We start from the raw sequence: 17,714 nt of genomic DNA on the forward strand, positions 1-17,714 counted from the left end.
CAGCTGTAGTAAATAAAACAATTGCACACCACCTTTATGTTTTTTCACCTATAATATTGTTATGTTACGTTATTTTAATTTAAGTTAATTAATTAATTTAATTTGTATACCACCCTTCGTCCGTAGATCTGGGGCAGTTCACAACATAAAATTACAATATAAGAAACACAAATATGTAACAAAAACAAACCAATAATCACCCCTCCTAGAACGCATTTAAAAGGACATTGGGTGTCAGTCATAGCTGTCAACTTTTCCCTTTTCTTGCGAGGAATCCTATTCGGAATAAGCAAATTTTCCTTTAAAAAAGGGAAACGTTGACAGCTATGCTGTCAGCTAGCCAAAGGAACTTTTTTGCCTGGCACCAAAAGGTGTATAATGTAAGCACTTGTGATGCGAGCAACCAAATCACCTGATTAGTTGAATCAGTGTTGGCCTATCTTCGAAACCATTGATATTCAGTCATAGGCAGCATTGGGATCAGACCTCAGTGGTGATTGAGCCCAGACAAATGTCTGGGAGAAGCTGGTCAGCAGAGATGCATCAGTACCATAGGATAGCAGCTCAGAGGTTTAAACCAGAGGTGATCACCGTTCAGGTCCAAATCAGTAGCTATGAGATGCATCCAGAATGTTGGGAGATTGAGCTGGATCTGTGGCAGCCTTGAGTTTTAACAGTTCGCCTGGATTTCATAGACAACAAGGAAATCCATGCCTATGAAGCAGCTATTGTTTTCCTTGCTGGCGACAGAGGAAAGGAAGCCCACCCCTTAGCTCTCCCTTCTCCACCAACCGTCTCAGTAGAAGACAATTTTTCAGTTAGCTTTCTAAGTAGAATACGTTTCTGTGCTGGCTGCTGGGGGAGAGGGTTCCCTCCATGACTGGCATGAAAACACAGGATACGAGCCTCTGGGCAGATTCCACAAGAGTATTGAGGGGCTAGGCCAAGGATGAGAAAGCCGTGGCCCCACAGCGGCTTTTGGACTCCAACTCCCACCAATGGTCAATAGTGAGGGACAGGAGTTGTAGTCTAGCAACAACTGGAGGAGCAGATTTTCTTCACTTCTTGATTAGGCAAAGCTAGAAGGGATATCGGGACGCGGGTGGCGCTGTGGTCTAAACCACAAAGCCTCTTGGGCTTGCCGATCGGAAGATCGGCAGTTTGAATCCCCACGACAGGGTGAGCTCCTGTTGCTCGGTCCCAGCTCCTGCCCACCTAGCAGTTCAAAAGCACGTCAAGTGCAAGTAGATAAATAGGTACCACTCCAGTGGGAAGGTAAACAGCCTTTTTGCGCACTTCTCTGGTTCTCCAGAAGCGGCTTAGTCATTCTGGCCACATGACCCGGAAGCTGTCTGCGGACAGATGCCCGCTCCCTCAGCCTATAGAGCGAGATGAGCATGCAACCCCAGGGTCGTCCGCGACTGGACCTAATGGTCAGGGGTACCTTTACCTTTACCTAGAAGGGATATCAGGCAATGGAAGGCAGCAGTGTTCACCCAGACGACTCTCAGGAGCCAATCACCTGCTTTGGCCCCTGCCATCTTCTCAGAAAGCCCAGCCTGCAGAAGCCACGACTCTTGCCTATGAGTGGCTTATAAAGGAGTGGTTGCCAAACATGGGGCCAGAGTCCTCGATTCACCAGTTCATGGTGCATTTCATCTGATGATACATTCAGTGGCAGCCATTGTTTTTGTAACAGTTTGTGGATTTCCATTTTTAAAAATCACCTGGCCCAAGTGAGGAAAGCTGATACGTTTACTTGCTGGCAAACAAAATAGAACGAGTTTCATTTAAACTGTTTTAACCGATTTATCATTTCTTTTCCAGAAAGAAGAGGTTCCGGGGACATGGTTGTTCTTTTAAGCTGATTCACAGGAACGATGCAATGCCTGCTTTTCACTCAATTAAAGAAATCAAGGAATTCACATGTTGTGTTGTATTTTTGTTCAGCTTAGAAGAGCGCTAGGAGATTTCTTTCTGGGCACAGCTGCATAATATTATGGTACAATATGGGCACGGTCTAACAGGTGTGCGCTCTTGTGCGGCTCTCATTTCAGCCGAGTTTGCACATGCAAAGCTTTGGGTGGATTGGAAATGATGTGCATCATTACATTCTTTTGTCCTAAGTGAAGCCTGTTATTCGTGCACAATAGCTCTCTCGATTAGCTGAACCCGCTGTGCTTTCTCTCTTGTTTTTCACGCTGAGGTCTGTTGTTGCAAAGGTCAAAGAGCCCGTCTTTCAGTATTACCTAATGCCGTAGAATACGCTCAAATCCAAACGATGAATGCCTGCTTATTAGGAAGCTGCATTTATCGGAAAACAAGCACTTTCAGGTAGCATGATCTCAGCCGAGAGGAGTTGTGTGTTGAGGGCCAAACTACGTAACAGTTTCAGAGCACTGATTTTGCTGCTGCTGCTGCTGCTGCTGTTTTCAAAAGATGTTATCACTTATTCTGGCCTCCTTGTTTAGCTGTTTCCAGAGGACCAGCCATGTCAGTCTGTTGCAGAAAAAACAACAGTGTCTTGTTTCGCCACATTTATTACTGCATAATATTTATTACGACATCCCCTGTTTGGGGAAATTTTTTAATGTCTAATGTTTTACAATTATGTGTTTTGAGCCGCCCAGTATGGCTGGGGAAACACAGCCAGATGGGCGTGCTATAAATAAATAAAAAAATATTATTATTATTTATATTTTTTTGAGATCTAGAATCACTACATCAAGTGTGCTAAATATTATCCTCAGCAGGAATATGGAGGGGTGTGTGTGTGTGTGTGTATGTGTGTGTGTATGTGTAAAAAGTGAGGTCAGGAGGAAATTAAAATGCAGAGTTTTCAGTCTGTGACAATTAAAGCTTACATGTATGCAAAATAAGCAGCCTAGTGGCCAGAAGCAACTGATGATATCACAAGCATTCCAGCGTTGCTAAGGCACTTAGCTTGCCATATGTTTTCTTGCTTGATCTTATTGATTTGAATGAAATCCTGAACAAGGTGGATTAGCAATGCTATAAACATGGTTCACACCTACATGTTCAAAACAGGGCAGCTGATGTTTAGGATTAGAGAGTCGCTTCTCCTAGATTAGGGGTCAGCAAACTTTTTCAGCAGGGGGCTGGTCCACTGTCCCTCAGACCTAGTGGGGGACTAGACTATATTTTGAAAGGGGGGTGAACGAATTCCTATGTCCCACAAATAACCCAGAGATGCATTTTAAATAAAAGCACACATTCTACTCACGTAAAACACGCTGATTCCCGGATTGTCCGCTGGCCGGATTAGGAAGGCGATTGGGCCGGATCCATCCCCCGGGCCTTAGTTTGCCTACCCATGTCCTAGATGGGCAACACTCCCAGTTGATGAGCCCTATCTGCCCCTACCAGGGACGCGGGTGGCGCTGTGGGTAAAACCTCAGCGCCTAGGGCTTGCCGATCGCATGGTCGGCGGTTCGAATTCCCGCGGCGGGGTGAGCTCCCAGCTCCTGCCCACCTAGCAGTTCAAAAGCACCCTTAAGTGCAAGTAGATAAATAGGTACCACTTTATAGCGGGAAGGTAAACGGCGTTTCCGTGTGCTGCTCTGGTGCCGGTTCGCCGGAGCAGCTTCGTCACACTGGCCACGTGACCCGGAAGTGTCTGCGGACAGCGCTGGCTCCCGGCCTCTAGAGTGAGATGAGTGCACAACCCTAGAGTCTGTCAAGACTGGCCCGTAAGGGCAGGGGTACCTTTACCTATCTGCCCCTACAGCATATGCAGAAACCACCTTCTTGACCGTTGGACCCATTACTGGTCTCATCAACTCAATCCTCCTGAGCCTGTTTCCTATAAAGAATTAAAATACCGTATTTTTCGCTCTATAACACGCACCCAACCATAACACGCACATAGTTTTTAGAGGAGGAAAACAAGAGAAAAAAATTCTAAGCGAAACAGCGGATGTATGATTTTTGTGGTTCATGCTGTGGCCACAGACATGTGATCTGACAGTGAGTTTGGAGTAGCCCAATGCAAAAATCCTGAGGATCCATGCTTTGTAACCACATTTTTGCACCACTGCGGCCCCAGGCAATAGTGGGTGCATAATTTTTTTGGTGCAAGCTGTAGCCATGGACATGCTATGTGATCTGATGGTGAATTAGGGTGACCCAGTGCAAAAATCCTGAGGATCCATGTGGCTCCGTGCTTTGTAACCACGTTTTAAGTGAGGAGGGAAGGAAGAGCACTCAAGGGACAAGGAACACGCGTGGGGTGGGTGGAGAAGGATGCTGTTAATAATGCAGAAGAGGGGTATAAGAGGAGAAGGCTCCTCTCCTCTCCCGCTTTGCTCCTTTAAAGCAAGCAGGTTCTCTGTCCCTCTTTCCTCCCCACTCAGCGGCTCTTCTCCCGCTTTGCTGTTGCAAAGCAAGCCACGGAGGAGGGAAGGAAGGGGAACCATGGATCCTCTGCTCATGACTGCAGCAGATCCCCCCCCCCCCCGCCATCTGTAGGCATTCGCTCCATAACACGCACAGACATTTCCCCTTACTTTCTAGGAGGAAAAAAGTGAGTGTTATGGTGCAAAAAATACGGTAATTCTGCTGAACAACCTGCCTCATGGCCATAGCCAGTGAATCAGATTTCCATGCAGATGAGTGAGTGGGATCTGCAAGTCTCCTTGGTTTCCATGCTGACTGCAGAGAGGAAGAGAAACCAATTCTTTAGTCTGTCTCTCCTGAACCAGCCCTTTGGGTTCCCCATCCACAGAGGCATACCAGCCCATGCCAACGCACTGCTCTCAGCTTACCTCTTTCCAATCAGGAGGTGAACTTGGAACAGCAGCTCACGCAGAAACACATTAGGAATGGGCTCACCTTCTTACTCTTCCATTCTATATTTATTTTCTATAAAATGCCTTGTCGGTGTTAGTTGGGAGCATATTTTCATTCAGGGGGAAAAGACAGGTAACCAGCTTCGTGTGAAAAGTATAGATAGCCATGCAGGTCCAGTAATCCAAAATTGGCAGCGAGATAATAACTCCATTTTGAACACGTGACTATGCACAGTGAGAGGTTGTACTGGGATTGTGTGGTTTAAGCAGGCGAGGTGTAATGCTGCAAATATATTTCTTTATATTAGCAGGGTTTCCCATACGTTGGTCTCCAGCTGTTTTTGGACTACAATTCCCATCATCCCTGACCACAGATCCTGCTAGCTAGGGGTGATGGGAGTTATAGTCCCTTTCTTCCTTTCCTTTTTTGCAAGTGATTGCCTTCACTTGATGTTGAATAGCTTGTGCTAAGTCATGATGAGACCTACTACAAAGGTATTTCGGGAACTGCTTGCCGTAATATTGTCAGGAAGTGTATGGGATGTAGAGGTCATTCACACAACACATCTCTTCATGTGTCCCGTGACGGGAGTCACTCTGTTTCCAGAAATCATACAATATGAATCAGCTTGAGGCAACTTCTTACAGAAGGCTGGCCTTGATATGACTTTGTCCTGTATGGTAGCCTGATCACAATCCACTGAAATGTGACAGTCTTTGTACTTTCAGTATACATCTTCCAAAGCTAGATGTTAATAGCATTATTTTAAGAGCTCCTTGTCAGGGCACTGTGAATAATTTAGCCCATTTCCTGCATTTAGTAAAGGAGCATCTGTGAGCTGTTACGAATACAGAATAGACTCACCCATGCAGATCCCTTGTCCAAAACTATTATTGTGTCACTGTATGCCACAGTTAAGTTTTTCCCTAGAGAACGCTTGAAAGCAAACATTTGCTGAATCCTTAGCAGCAAACACGAGTATTCAGATGCAAAAAATAATCTTTGGCAGTGCAAACTACAGAAATGAGGCAAAATTAATTGCAGCCCTATCGAAATCAGTTAGACAGACCCTCCCACACAAGTGAAACAAGGCATTCCTAACTGAATTAATAATTTTATAGCACATGCAAAAGACCTATCATTACTGCAAGTGGAGCTTAGATGGAGGCTTGTATATTGTCGACAGTCCTTGTGTTTCTGTGCACTATCTGAGAGCGTTGTGGACAAACTCACACATGGCAGGATCCCATCGATAGGAATTGGTCCCATGCCTGAGTGGCTGAGAACTGACTTTACTCCCACAACAGCATCATGAAGTGCAGAACTTTGTCTTTGCCTATACAGTGGATGGCAGACATTCACATATTTAGGAGAAATTAAAATGCTTTGTTTAAGTACATTCCTGGGGTGGGAGGAAATCTCCATTCAGCCATAAGATTTAGAGTCCTACTCTTAAATGGTGTCATAGTTACAGGATTTCTGTTAGCCAACTGGCTGGCTGCTCTCCCCTAGTGAGAACTTTTGTATCAGAAAGGGCTTTGAGATCCCTGGATTAGTGGGTTGCAGAGGCTATGCTTTAAGTTAGATTTTAATTTCTGATCGTTTTAAATTATTGTAAGACACTTACAGAGCCTGAATTGTCTAAGTCAGGGGTCAGCAACCTAAGGCCCATGGGCCGAAAGCGGCCTGCAGGGGTCGTTTGACCGGCCTATGATTCGCCTCCAAACTGAGTTGCCCGCTCACGTGCTGCACTAAACCCTCGTGGCACGGGGACTCACTTTTGCAGCGCCTGAAATTGCGTCTGCACATGCGCAGATGCTAGAAATTGTGTCTGCTCAGATGCAGACGCCGGAAATAGCGGGCACGCAGGCGATCCAACCCATGGAGGGATTTCCGCGGGACCGATCTGGCCCAGGCAAGATAAACCTTGCTGACCCCTGCTCTAAGTTGTCAAGATTTAAAGTTAAAAATATGCATCCCTGAAGGATAAGTGTTTGTTTGGATTCTAGATCACTCAATATCCATACAGAGAAACCTTGGTTGTGTTGAGATGTAACCATGGTTTAGTGTTACAAGAATAAGCCGAGCCTTCCTTTGGTGTGGTAATGAGAAGTAATGATTGAGAGCTTCAGCTTCTGTTTTTACCACAGGTTAGCGTGTTCTCTGAACTACGTCTAATCTTTTAACTATGTTTAGTGGAAACAAGTCGGCTTCATAAAGTCTGGTTTGAAGATGGCTTGCTTCCACTAATCATAGCTTAAGAGTAACCATGGTTTGCCTGAGTTCAGAAGACACAGCAAGCTGTAGTGTACTTAAAACAGGAGTGGATGTTTCCCAACCTGTACCAGAAAAGACGGGAGCACACAAACCTGAGAGGAGCCTATGCTCACTGTCATAATACTTAATGGTGGTTTAGTGTTACAGTGAAACCAACCCATTATGTACTTAAATCTATATTTTAATTGGGTTCCCAGATGATTTACAGGACACCGGGCAGCTGCTTCTACATAGAATGTATATAGCCAAGATGGGGCTGATGGGTTTCTAAAAATCATAGCTGTTGTGCTTTTCTCCATATAGAAAATGTGTGGCGTTCACCACAAAATGTCTTAGTGTTCAAATTATAAGGGAGCACTTTACACTGATCATTAGCTTGCAGCAGTTTCCCTTGGAAACATAGATACAGAAGGAAGGAAAGCTGTTGGCTGTCATCTACCCTGTCTCGTGTTTTATAATAAACAAACAAGATCTGCACAAGTTATGAATAGAAGTTATTCTGTTACCCTGAATATGGTGTTCGAATCCACCATGCTTTGAGGGGGCTTCTGTACTGCTAAATTCACAACGGGCTGTTTTTGCCCATTGCTTTGGAATATGATGCGTTGGGATACGGATTCTGCACCCTTTTCCAATGGGCTATGATTTCAAGACAGGCCAGATTAACTGTCATAGAAATATACCATGGGATAGTCTGGCATTTCTGGTAGTATCGTTGTCTGAGAACATTGCTGTATAGAGATTGGGCCTCTCCTTCTGGACTTATTTTTAAAAGCTCCAAAATTTAGAACACAGCAGCTGTTCCTTCAGCACATGAGAGGTAAACAACCGCCATGGTCCTAGAAGCCTTGATAATTTTAAACTACCCTTCTCTGTCTGAGTACATGCAGAGAATGAATTATACAGATCTCACGGAGAAGAATCTGGACACAGCAAAGAGAATGTAGGACTTACCAATGCTGCTCAGCATTTGAGCAGCCAAGTTCTTTGAATATATTGTTGCTGTATAGTCAAAGCTTCTGTTCCATGAAGTCAGGAGCGTGGAACCTCCTGCCTGCAGGTCAAACGAGGGTTCAATTTTGGCCCATGAGGCCATTCCCCCCCCAAACCACACCTACCTGCCCTACAGCTTTTGTCATATATGACATCAGGTGTGGCACAGGTAGAGATGCGGCTTCCAGTGCACAATTGGCAACCTTAAAGTGCACTCCTGATGGTGCAATGGCAAGGAAAAGCTGGCTTCAGCTCCGCTTGCCCATCAGTTGGTGGGTGGCAGAGCCAAAGCCTGTTAGATTGGCTGTGTGAGCCATGCCTGCAGCAAGCCTTGCATGGGTCTTTGAAGACCTGGCTTTGGAACATCAAAGCACCCGGTCACCTGATAACATGCGAGGTCAGGTGATTGACAGGTACGGAGTCCCTCCCGCCTGCCAAATTTGGCTTGTGATGCTAGAAAAATGCAACCTGTGCATTTAAGTAATACGACTCATGCAACACGTTGACAACTATTATACACACAATAATTACCAAAATAATTATACATTCTTTATCAGTCTTGTGAGAGAAATATACAAAACCTTATGCAAAGCCACAGAGACTTGGAACTACCCAACCTAAGATGAACTTATAATGTCTGGTTTCAATGGGTTTTTCAAATGCTTAACTCAGTCTTTTGTTTTCCTTATCTTTTTAGGTAAGTTCATGAAGATACCAAGATATCTTAACATTCATTAACATCCATCTACAACTTCACTAGCATCTCTCGGTATTGTGAACAACACCGAACATGACTTTTGTTGGCATCTTCATGAACTTACCTAAAAAGATTAAAAAAAAACAAAAGACGGAGTGAAGCATTTGAAAAATCCATTGAAACCAGGCATTATAAGTTCATCTTAGGTTGGAAATTAGGCTTGCGAGGCCAGGATTTGATAAGGAACGGACCTTCAGGACCAGAAGGTTCCACCTGCTTTAAGGATTTCAAGGAGGTTGGAAAGTTCTCTGGCTTTTTACTTGCTGCACCTCCTGGATTTTGAGCTGTTTCAAATGGGTTTTTAAAGAAATAATAATAATATAGTAAACCTGCTTAGTCACGTGTTCTTAAAGAAATGTATCTAGTCTTTGAAATAGTAAGACTGCACCTGTTCAATGAGAAACGCAGGTGGCGCTGTGGGTTAAACCACAGAGCCTAGGACTTGCCGATCAGAAGGTCGGCGGTTCGAATCCCCGCAACAGGGTGAGCTCCCGTTTCCCGGTCCCTGCTCCTGCCAACCTAGCAGTTCGAAAGCACCTCAAAGTGCAAGTAGAAGGTACCAGCGGGAAGGTAAATGGCACTTCCATGCGCTGCTCTGGTTCGCCAGAAGCGGCTTAGTCATGCTGGCCACATGACCCAGAAGCTGTACGCCGGCTCCCTTGGCCAGTAAAGCGAGATGAGCACCGCAACCCCAGAGTCGGTCACGACTGGACCAAATGGTCAGGGGTCCCTTTACCTTTACCTTACCCTCGCTAATTGTATTGCTGTGGCATCCTGTTCATTTGCTTTCCAGAGCACATTATGGTTTACATTGGAAATCTCCCCCAAGACAACTGCTGCAAGTGTTAAATGATATTCCTAGCTCCAGTTCATCCTAGAGTTTTCAGGTTTACAGATTCCTCTGTAAACTGCCTAAGTTGAAGAGCTATGATCTCTATGCAGATCTATGGAACGTAAAGATTTATCTCATGATTAGGAAGACCGAGTTGGCCATGGCAATTAGAATGGTGCCGTTTTATGCACATTGATGCTATTTTAAATATGCAGTAGACGAAAATTGATATAGTTTATGAAATATTTATTTTGCAGAGCTTCTTTTTGTAGGTTAAATGCACAGCAGTGACTTTTCTCTCTGTTATACAGAGGAACCAATATACTGTTACACACCACACAACTTCACCCGTGACCAAGCCTTGTATGCCAGAGGATACTGTTGGACAGAACTAAGGGATGCCTTGCCAGGAGTAAATGCCAGCCGCTGGCCCTCCCTGTTTGAGCATAAGTTCCTTCCATATGCCCTGCTGGCTTTTGCTGGCATTATGTACATTCCAGCGCTTGGCTGGGAATTCCTGGCCTCCACCAGGCTGACTTCTGAACTTAACTTTTTGCTCCAGGAGATAGATAACTGCTACCACCGAGCAGCCGAAGGCCGTGCGCCCAAAATCGAAAAGCAAATACAGTCCAAAGGCCCTGGGATTACAGAGCGAGAGAAAAGAGAAATAATTGAGAACGCGGAGAAGGAAAAGAGCCCGGAGCAAAACTTATTTGAGAAATACCTGGAGCGGAGGGGACGCAGCAATTTCTTAGCCAAACTTTACCTTGCGCGGCACCTGTTCATCATATTTTTAAGTATCATCCCGATCACGTACTTGTCCACCTATTACGCCACGCAGAAGCAAAACGAGTTTACGTGCGCTCTAGGGGAGCCTCCCGACAAAACGAGCAGTTCAAGGTTGCTCATCCGGGTGAACTGCAAACTGCCGTCAGTTCAGCTCCAGCGCATCATTGCCGTGGTAGACATTGCCCTCCTCTGTTTCATGAACTTGATTATCCTCATCAATTTGATCCACCTCTTTATAGTCCGCAAATCCAACTTCATCTTTGACAAGCTGAACAAGGTCGGCATCAAGACGAAAAAGCAGTGGCAGAAGTCCCAGTTCTGCGACATCAATATCTTGGCTATGTTTTGCAACGAGAACCGGGACCACATCAAGTCGCTGAACCGCTTGGATTTCATCACCAACGAGAGCGATCTGATGTACGACAACGTGGTGCGCCAGCTGCTGGCGGCGCTCGCTCAGTCTAATCACGATGTCACCCCAACCGTGCGCGATTCCGGGATACAAACCATCGACCCCAGCATTGATCCTGCGGACATTGACCCCAGCGAACCGCTGGTCATTAAGCGACCCCGGAAGAAAATGAAGTGGATCCCGAGTTCCAATCCTCTTCCTCAGCCGTTCAAAGAGCAGTTGGCCATTATGAAGGTTGAAAACAACAAGCCTGAGAAGCCCAAGCCCGTGCGTCGGAAAACGGCAACAGACAGTTTGGTTGCCCCTTTGCTGGAGGCTAACTCGAAAAACTCTCAGCCGTCTTCAACCCACAAAAATGAATCTGCTGCCCTCTCCGGCGCAGGCAATGAGAAGAAACATACACGACATTTCTCCTTAGACGTTCATCCGTATCTACTGAGCAGTAAGAAACCCAAGCCAGAGATTCAACCTATTACCTCCATGGCAACATCCAAAAGCCAAGGGAGTGGATTTTTAAGCCAAGAAGAGAAAGTCATCGTGCATGTCGCTTCTTCCCTCAAAGGTAATAATAATAAACAACAATAATAAAATTTTATTTATATCCCGCCCTCCCCAGCCAAGGCTCAGAGCAGCTAACAACAGTAAAAATAACACAGTGTACATAAAATCATAATCATTTAATTGAAATACATTCTAAAATCAATTCATTCTAAAATCAACTCAGAGTCAAATTAATGGCAACCATTGGGCTAGAGTTCTATAAGGATTACAAAAGGAGGGGGTCAGACTGTGCCTCAGCCAAAGGTCTGGTGGAACAGCTCCGTCTTGCAGACCCTGCAAAAAGATGTCAAGTCCTGCAGGGCCCTAGTCTCTTGTGACAGAGCGTTCCACCAGATCAGGGCCACGGCCAAAAAAGCCCTGGCTCTGGTTGAGGCCAGCCTAACCTCCCTGTGGCCCAGGACCTCCAAGATGTTTTTATTTGAAGACTGTAAGGTCCTCTGTGGGACATACCAAGAGAGGTGGTCCCATAGGTATGAGGGTACGAGGGTCCTAGGCTGTTTAGGGCTTTAAAGGTTAAAACCAGCACCTTAAACCTGATCCTGGTACAGTGAATGTTGTGGCTAATTGTCCCATGGGGTCCAAGTCAGATGCAAAAGCTGCTTGCAAATTTGCTTCCGATCTTGGGCGTTTCACTCCACAATTTCTTAGAAGTTCCCGGGACAGGGTTGCTGCTTTCCACATGGTTGGAATATCACATCACACCAATACAGTAGCTTCTGTATTGGAATCTATATGTGTCAGATGGGAGGAGGTAGGATGGGAAGGTGCAACCGCAGAGTCATGGGATTATGAGCATGCAGATACAGAAACCAGACCCCAGGGATGTAAGCTGAACCTGAGACTTGCTGATAGGAATTTCCCCCTTCTTGCATATTCTCTTGTTAACCTAGAGGCTGGCTGCTCATATCTGCAGCTTATTTTAAAATTTTAACTCACTAATAGTTAAAAGAAAATAGTCTTGTTGTCCGTTCAGATGCTCTGGTAATTCAGTCTAAACTCTTTCATAAACATGCTTTTTATTCCTCTTGCTCTTGTCAACTGATGTTTTTTAGGAAGGTGGTTCATTTTGAATGACCTGAGCCTCAGAATTGGATCAGAGGCAGAACAAATGCAGAATGCAGGTCCTATTAGTCATGTAAATTGCACCCCAGTTTCCCAAGTGGTGGGGTTTCAAGAGTTCCAGTGTTTACCCTGGGTTTTGGTTGCCTTTGCATGAGGTCATTAGGGACGTTTTCATGTTTTGTTCCACCTAGCTTCTTTACACAGCTGTCCCAGAGCTCTTCTTGAGGGAGCCACTAAGTCTCTTCTCGCTTGGTCTGCCTCGAACACAACTGCAAAGTTGCAGGCCGATTGTTCTCCTTAACATAGGTACCTGCTTTCCCCCCATCCCTGACTGTTGGAGAGGGACGAGGATAATAATAGTCACCTCCACCTATCACCTCTGCCATCTTGGGCCTTTCTAGAGATAGGTCAGCTGAATATCACAGGCTGTCCATTGTTTGTTTGTTTTGTTAGACCTTAAAATGTCTCTCCTCAGAGGGATGCACACAAATAGCTTTGCTTGCAGAAAACTCACACAGCTGAAGGGAATCCAGACCAGTGTTTCCCAAAGTTGGGTCTCCAGCTGGTTTTGGAGGTACATGTTCCCCGATATATCAGGGCATTACATCTATGTCCCAGATACCTCAATATCTGTCTACTTTATCGGCTGCGTCGCATAGATTCGCATTTGTTAGAGCCAGATTTAATGTGTTCCCCTCAAATGTGCTGAGCAATAGATTTTCTAACGGTAAAACCTCTGTTTTATGCACATGTGACAACAAATCAATAGAATCCCTTTATCATATCTTGTTTAATTGCCCCTTATACAATGTTCCCCGATCAAGGATCCTGAGTTCAGTCATTCTGGAAATTGCTGCTAAACCACCTGAATTACATCTAGCTTATCTACTCCAGGACATTGACTCTTATAGAACATTACAGGTTGCTAGATTCCTGATTTCAGTTCTGTCATATAAAAGACTTCATGGAATGCTGCATGACTATTAAAAATTCAGTAAACTCTATGCACCATCTTTATCTTCAAGGCCATAACACGGTACATCTAGAGATTATGCGTTGAAATATTTTAGTTGATATTTTAGATTGTAAAATGCTATTGATTTTATCTATTGATTTTTATCTATTGATTTGTTTTACCTTGTGGGCTTATAGCCGAATAAAGTATTATCCTATCCTATCAGCTGGTTTTGGACTACAACTCCCATCATCCCTAGCTAGCAGGACTAGTGCTCAGGGATGATGGGAGTTGTAGTCCCAAAACATCTGGAGGCCCAACTTTGGAAAACACTAATCCAGACCAATGATCAAAAATTACACTAGGGACTTAAAGAGGGGGTCGTTCTGGAAAACGTTCTGGAATAACTCAGGTTTTCCATTCTCTTGGTGCAAATGCTGGGATATTTAGAATTAAACTGCTTTGTAGAATTTGCATTTCCAGGGGGTAATTAAGTGTGCAAATTACTCCTCTTTCAACGTCACTCAGGAGTATTTCTAGACTAGGAAAATTTATATGAGTTTTGTACTAATCTGTCATGGCTTCTTTCAAAGGAATTCTGGGAGTTATAGCTGAGGATACTGAGAATTCTCAGCTTCCCAGCCACCCCCTCGCAGAACTACAGTTAGCTGAGGAGAATAACTCTTAACCTATTTAACTGTAGTATTAATATGCTTTCCTAGACAGTTTAACTGTAGCATTAATATGCTTTCCTAGACAGTTTATGCCCATCATCAAATTACTTAGTCCTGAGCAATCCCATTAGTTTTAATACAGCTACTTTGATATAAGCCGTTGAGGTTTGTTTGCTTTTTTACTTAGTATATATTCTGGCTACAGCTCTTCTATGAATAATGCTACATCATATTTTTATTGCTTTGGCCTTTGGGTGTTTACATCAGCTGCTTAAAATATCCTGCTTTCCTGTGTGTTGAAATATTTAAGGTGTTTATTTTTAAGAATTTATCCTCCAGCTTCCATATTCCAGCTTCCACACTTCAAGAAAGCTATTTAAAAGAAGAAGGTAGAAACAATAAAACCACGCAGCAGTTAATAAAAACAATAGGGATAATGAACCGATAAATAAAATTTAAAGCAATCACCCAATTAAAAAGAAGGTCGGATATTCTAAAATGACATGAAAACGCTGAGAGAATAATGTAGACTTTGGCATCTAAAAAATATCTAGGGAGATATTCACAATTCAAGGGTCACTGCAGAAAAGACTCTCTTCAGTAGATGCCCACTTTGGAAGATAGGGCTGTATAAAAAACAGCCTCTGAAGAACATCCTAATTGAATATTCTGGTTTTCATGTGGGAGAAGACAGCCAGTGAATATCTTCGCATATCCCCTCTGGATCCCTCCTCAAAGAATTCTGTGTATGTTTCTCTGAGAGACCTTCTGCGTTAACAATTATTTAGAATCTGGAGCAATGTTCTCACCACCAGAGTCTAAAATAGCTTTCTAGGCAGCTAGGCTTTCTGCAGCTGCTGATGGTCTCTCAGGATCTGTTCACGCATTAGCCTCTTCAGGAAGCATCCTATGCATCTCCATGCTTCTGGCGGCCTCTCCAGGTGCCCAAGGCATCACCATGCGCTCACTACCGTAGCATCCTTGCCTTTTCTGACTACGGAGAAAAAGAGTCACCGCCCCTCTTGTTGTTCTTCTTCCTTGTTCTCTCAGATGCCAGCTGGTTTTCCTTGCTCTGTCTCCTCCCAGCTGAAATCAAGAGCAGCAAATAGTAGAAAGAACAAGGAAGGAAAACAGGTAACTTCCTTTTTACCTTCAGCAAGTAAAAAAAAGTGAGTTAGGTGAGGATGGGTGAGTATTGCTTGCTGTCCTTCTGAGGGTTTGGAAGAAAGTTCTCCAGATCAGGTACCTGTAGTGGCTGTTGAAACCAGTGGCCACTACAAGGACAAAGAGGCTTTGGTAGGCTAATGTGTCAACTAGCCCAGAGAGGCATAAGATGATACAGGATCCTATTATAGATACTCTGTCCAACTGTATCAGAGTGTAGATCCATGGAGAATGTAGCCTTCGCCAATTGCTTGTTTTCATGGAGATGAACCCACAAAACATGAATGCCAGAACTCATCCTGTTGGGTGTATGAAAAGCGAGCAATGATTAAAAAATGTGTTTTGTTTCTCTTTTAGGATCTTCTGTTCCGGGGAAAGATACCCTTTACTCTCACAACACATGCAGGACTGTGCCTGCCGCCGGGACTTTTCTCACCTGCAATCACAACCACATAGCAACTTCCGGTGCTGCGAAAAAGGTCACTCTGCCCCACATAAGCCCAGCAGAGCCAGTGCCTGCCTTAAACTGTAACGCCGCTCACCCTCTTCTGCATATCAATACGTTGTATGAAAACCATGAAGAAGAAGTGGTGTCAAACCTTATAGACGAGTCTTTAGACAATAGTATTCACTCGCCCACGGAGGCAGGAGACATCATCTCCAGACCTTCCACGAAGCAAGTCATGTTGGCGACGTTTGATGAGCCCCTGGCAATGGTGAACTCTGTAGAGTATTGACGGTCCAGAGCTGACGCTGATCACACCTCCCAGTGCCACTTTCACGTGAACCATGCTGCCCTGCCAATGCCATCCACTGCATGAGCATGGAGTGCTGAAATGCAGACCATTGGTTTCACCAATACTCCAAATCGGTCGTTCAGGGTAGTGTCGTCGTGTCTTATCGATAGCTTGCAAAATGTTATAACAATAACCACCGTAATAACGACAACCAAATTATATACTATGCTTGGAACACCGAGAAACAAAGCACAAAGACGTTAGCTGTAGCTTCATGAGTTCTGTGTGGATTACTACAACTATCCAAATATTTAAAGTGCTTGAGCGCATGCCACACAGTGTTTCTTAAACAAAGCACTTATAGCCTACTCTCTGTAAAGCGGGGGTGGGGGGAGACCTGGAGCCCCTCAGATGATGCTGGACCACAACTCCCATAATCCCTCACTGTTGGCCACCTGGGCCAGGACTGACGGAGTCTTAACAGCATTTTGAGAGTCACAGGGCCCCCATCTCCTGCGGTAAAGTAATGAAGCACATAACATGTATGATATTTATTCTTCCATTTTAAAAGGCAGGAGTAACAACGTGTTTTGTCTCTTAAGGTACAAAGAAACAAACAAAAAACACAGCCAGGTGTGTGTGTTCTTAATGACATGGTTGTAAGCAAGCTGTATTTTGGTCCACGGGTATTGGGCAACCAGGGCTGGCCCTAAAAAATTTGCCGCCTGAGGCAAAGGAGGAGAGTGCTCGCCACACACATGCATTCCGCATACTGCAACAACAGGCCAGTATCCTCCACCATATTGTGAGGGCAGCAGGCTAGTTTAGCAGGTGCAAGCCGGGCTACATGGCAAACAGAGCTGCATCCATCCCACTCTACCAAATAGTTGGGCCGGCCCTGCCAGCGACTTAAGTGGCAACTGGTCTTCTGCCAGCATCAGTGTAAAGAGAACTGAAACTGGCCAGCCTGCTGCACTTACGAATGAGGAGATGAAGAGCTATGTCCTGCCCTTTAGTACGTTCATATGTGTTGCGAGAGGTGACGAAAACGAAGAGTTTATTTTTTTAACGTCTATTTTATTGTGAATGAGGGTGAATGTTGAGTCAGATGTTCTATTCTAGCAGAGCGGAGAGAGGAGGGTTGTCCTATACGTCTGCAAAACCAGGTCTGAAACTTTCTAAGGTGCTTCACTGATGTGAAGGATATTCCAGTGCTGCTAAAAAAAATATCCAGTAAGAGCTAATTTCTCCAATGGTGTGGTGTTTCAGCAGATGGTTACTTGAGTCTTTTTAAAGGACTTGTCTACGCTACAGCTTACCACAGGTCAAGAAAATATTGACTCGTCCAGCTTGTAATGGTTTTGCGTCTGAACGTTTTGCTTCTTGAACCATGGCTGAATAAGGGCAGATTCAAAAGTGAATTCTTGTCTGCAGCGGCACGGATCAGAAAGGATGGATTGCTCAGCACACAGTATTTTTTGTACAATTGAGTCGGTTTTTAGAAACGTCAACAGGATTTCCAGTCAAGGACAGTTAAAAGTTTCACACAGTGGAAGTGTGCCACATTGGACTATGTTTTGATTTTAGCTTCTCACACCACCATTTGCTAGTTTTGGTGTGACCAGAGAGACTGATTTAACACAGGGAAGAAAGCTGCTCCTTTCTGTTGAATGCTCTGCATTCACAATCCCT

At 44.6% G+C, this 17,714-nt stretch overlaps 1 protein-coding gene across 13 annotated transcripts in view; it reads left to right on the plus strand.

Moving 5' to 3' along the window:
* PANX2 (pannexin 2) overlaps positions 1-17,378 on the plus strand; it is a 46,943-nt gene extending 29,565 nt beyond the window's left edge. For 4 of the 13 annotated variants that reach the window (XM_083463519.1, XM_083463518.1, XM_083463509.1 and 1 more), the window contains 3 exons: positions 1,828-2,027; positions 9,980-11,431; positions 15,643-17,378. In XM_083463519.1, coding sequence (XP_083319645.1) covers positions 2,000-2,027; positions 9,980-11,431; positions 15,643-16,022 — 1,860 coding nt within the window. In that variant the 5' untranslated portion in view covers positions 1,828-1,999 and the 3' untranslated portion in view covers positions 16,023-17,378. Of the gene's footprint in view, positions 1-1,827; positions 2,028-5,116; positions 5,199-9,925; positions 11,432-15,642 lie in introns of all 13 variants that reach the window. The other 9 variants (XM_083463512.1, XM_083463507.1, XM_083463511.1 and 6 more) reach the window with 6 other exon arrangements.
* Positions 17,379-17,714: the final 336 nt, after the last annotated feature.

Source organism: Podarcis liolepis (genome assembly GCF_965112155.1).
Source record: "Podarcis liolepis genome assembly, chromosome: 10".
Classification (NCBI taxonomy): Eukaryota; Metazoa; Chordata; class Lepidosauria; order Squamata; family Lacertidae; genus Podarcis; species Podarcis liolepis.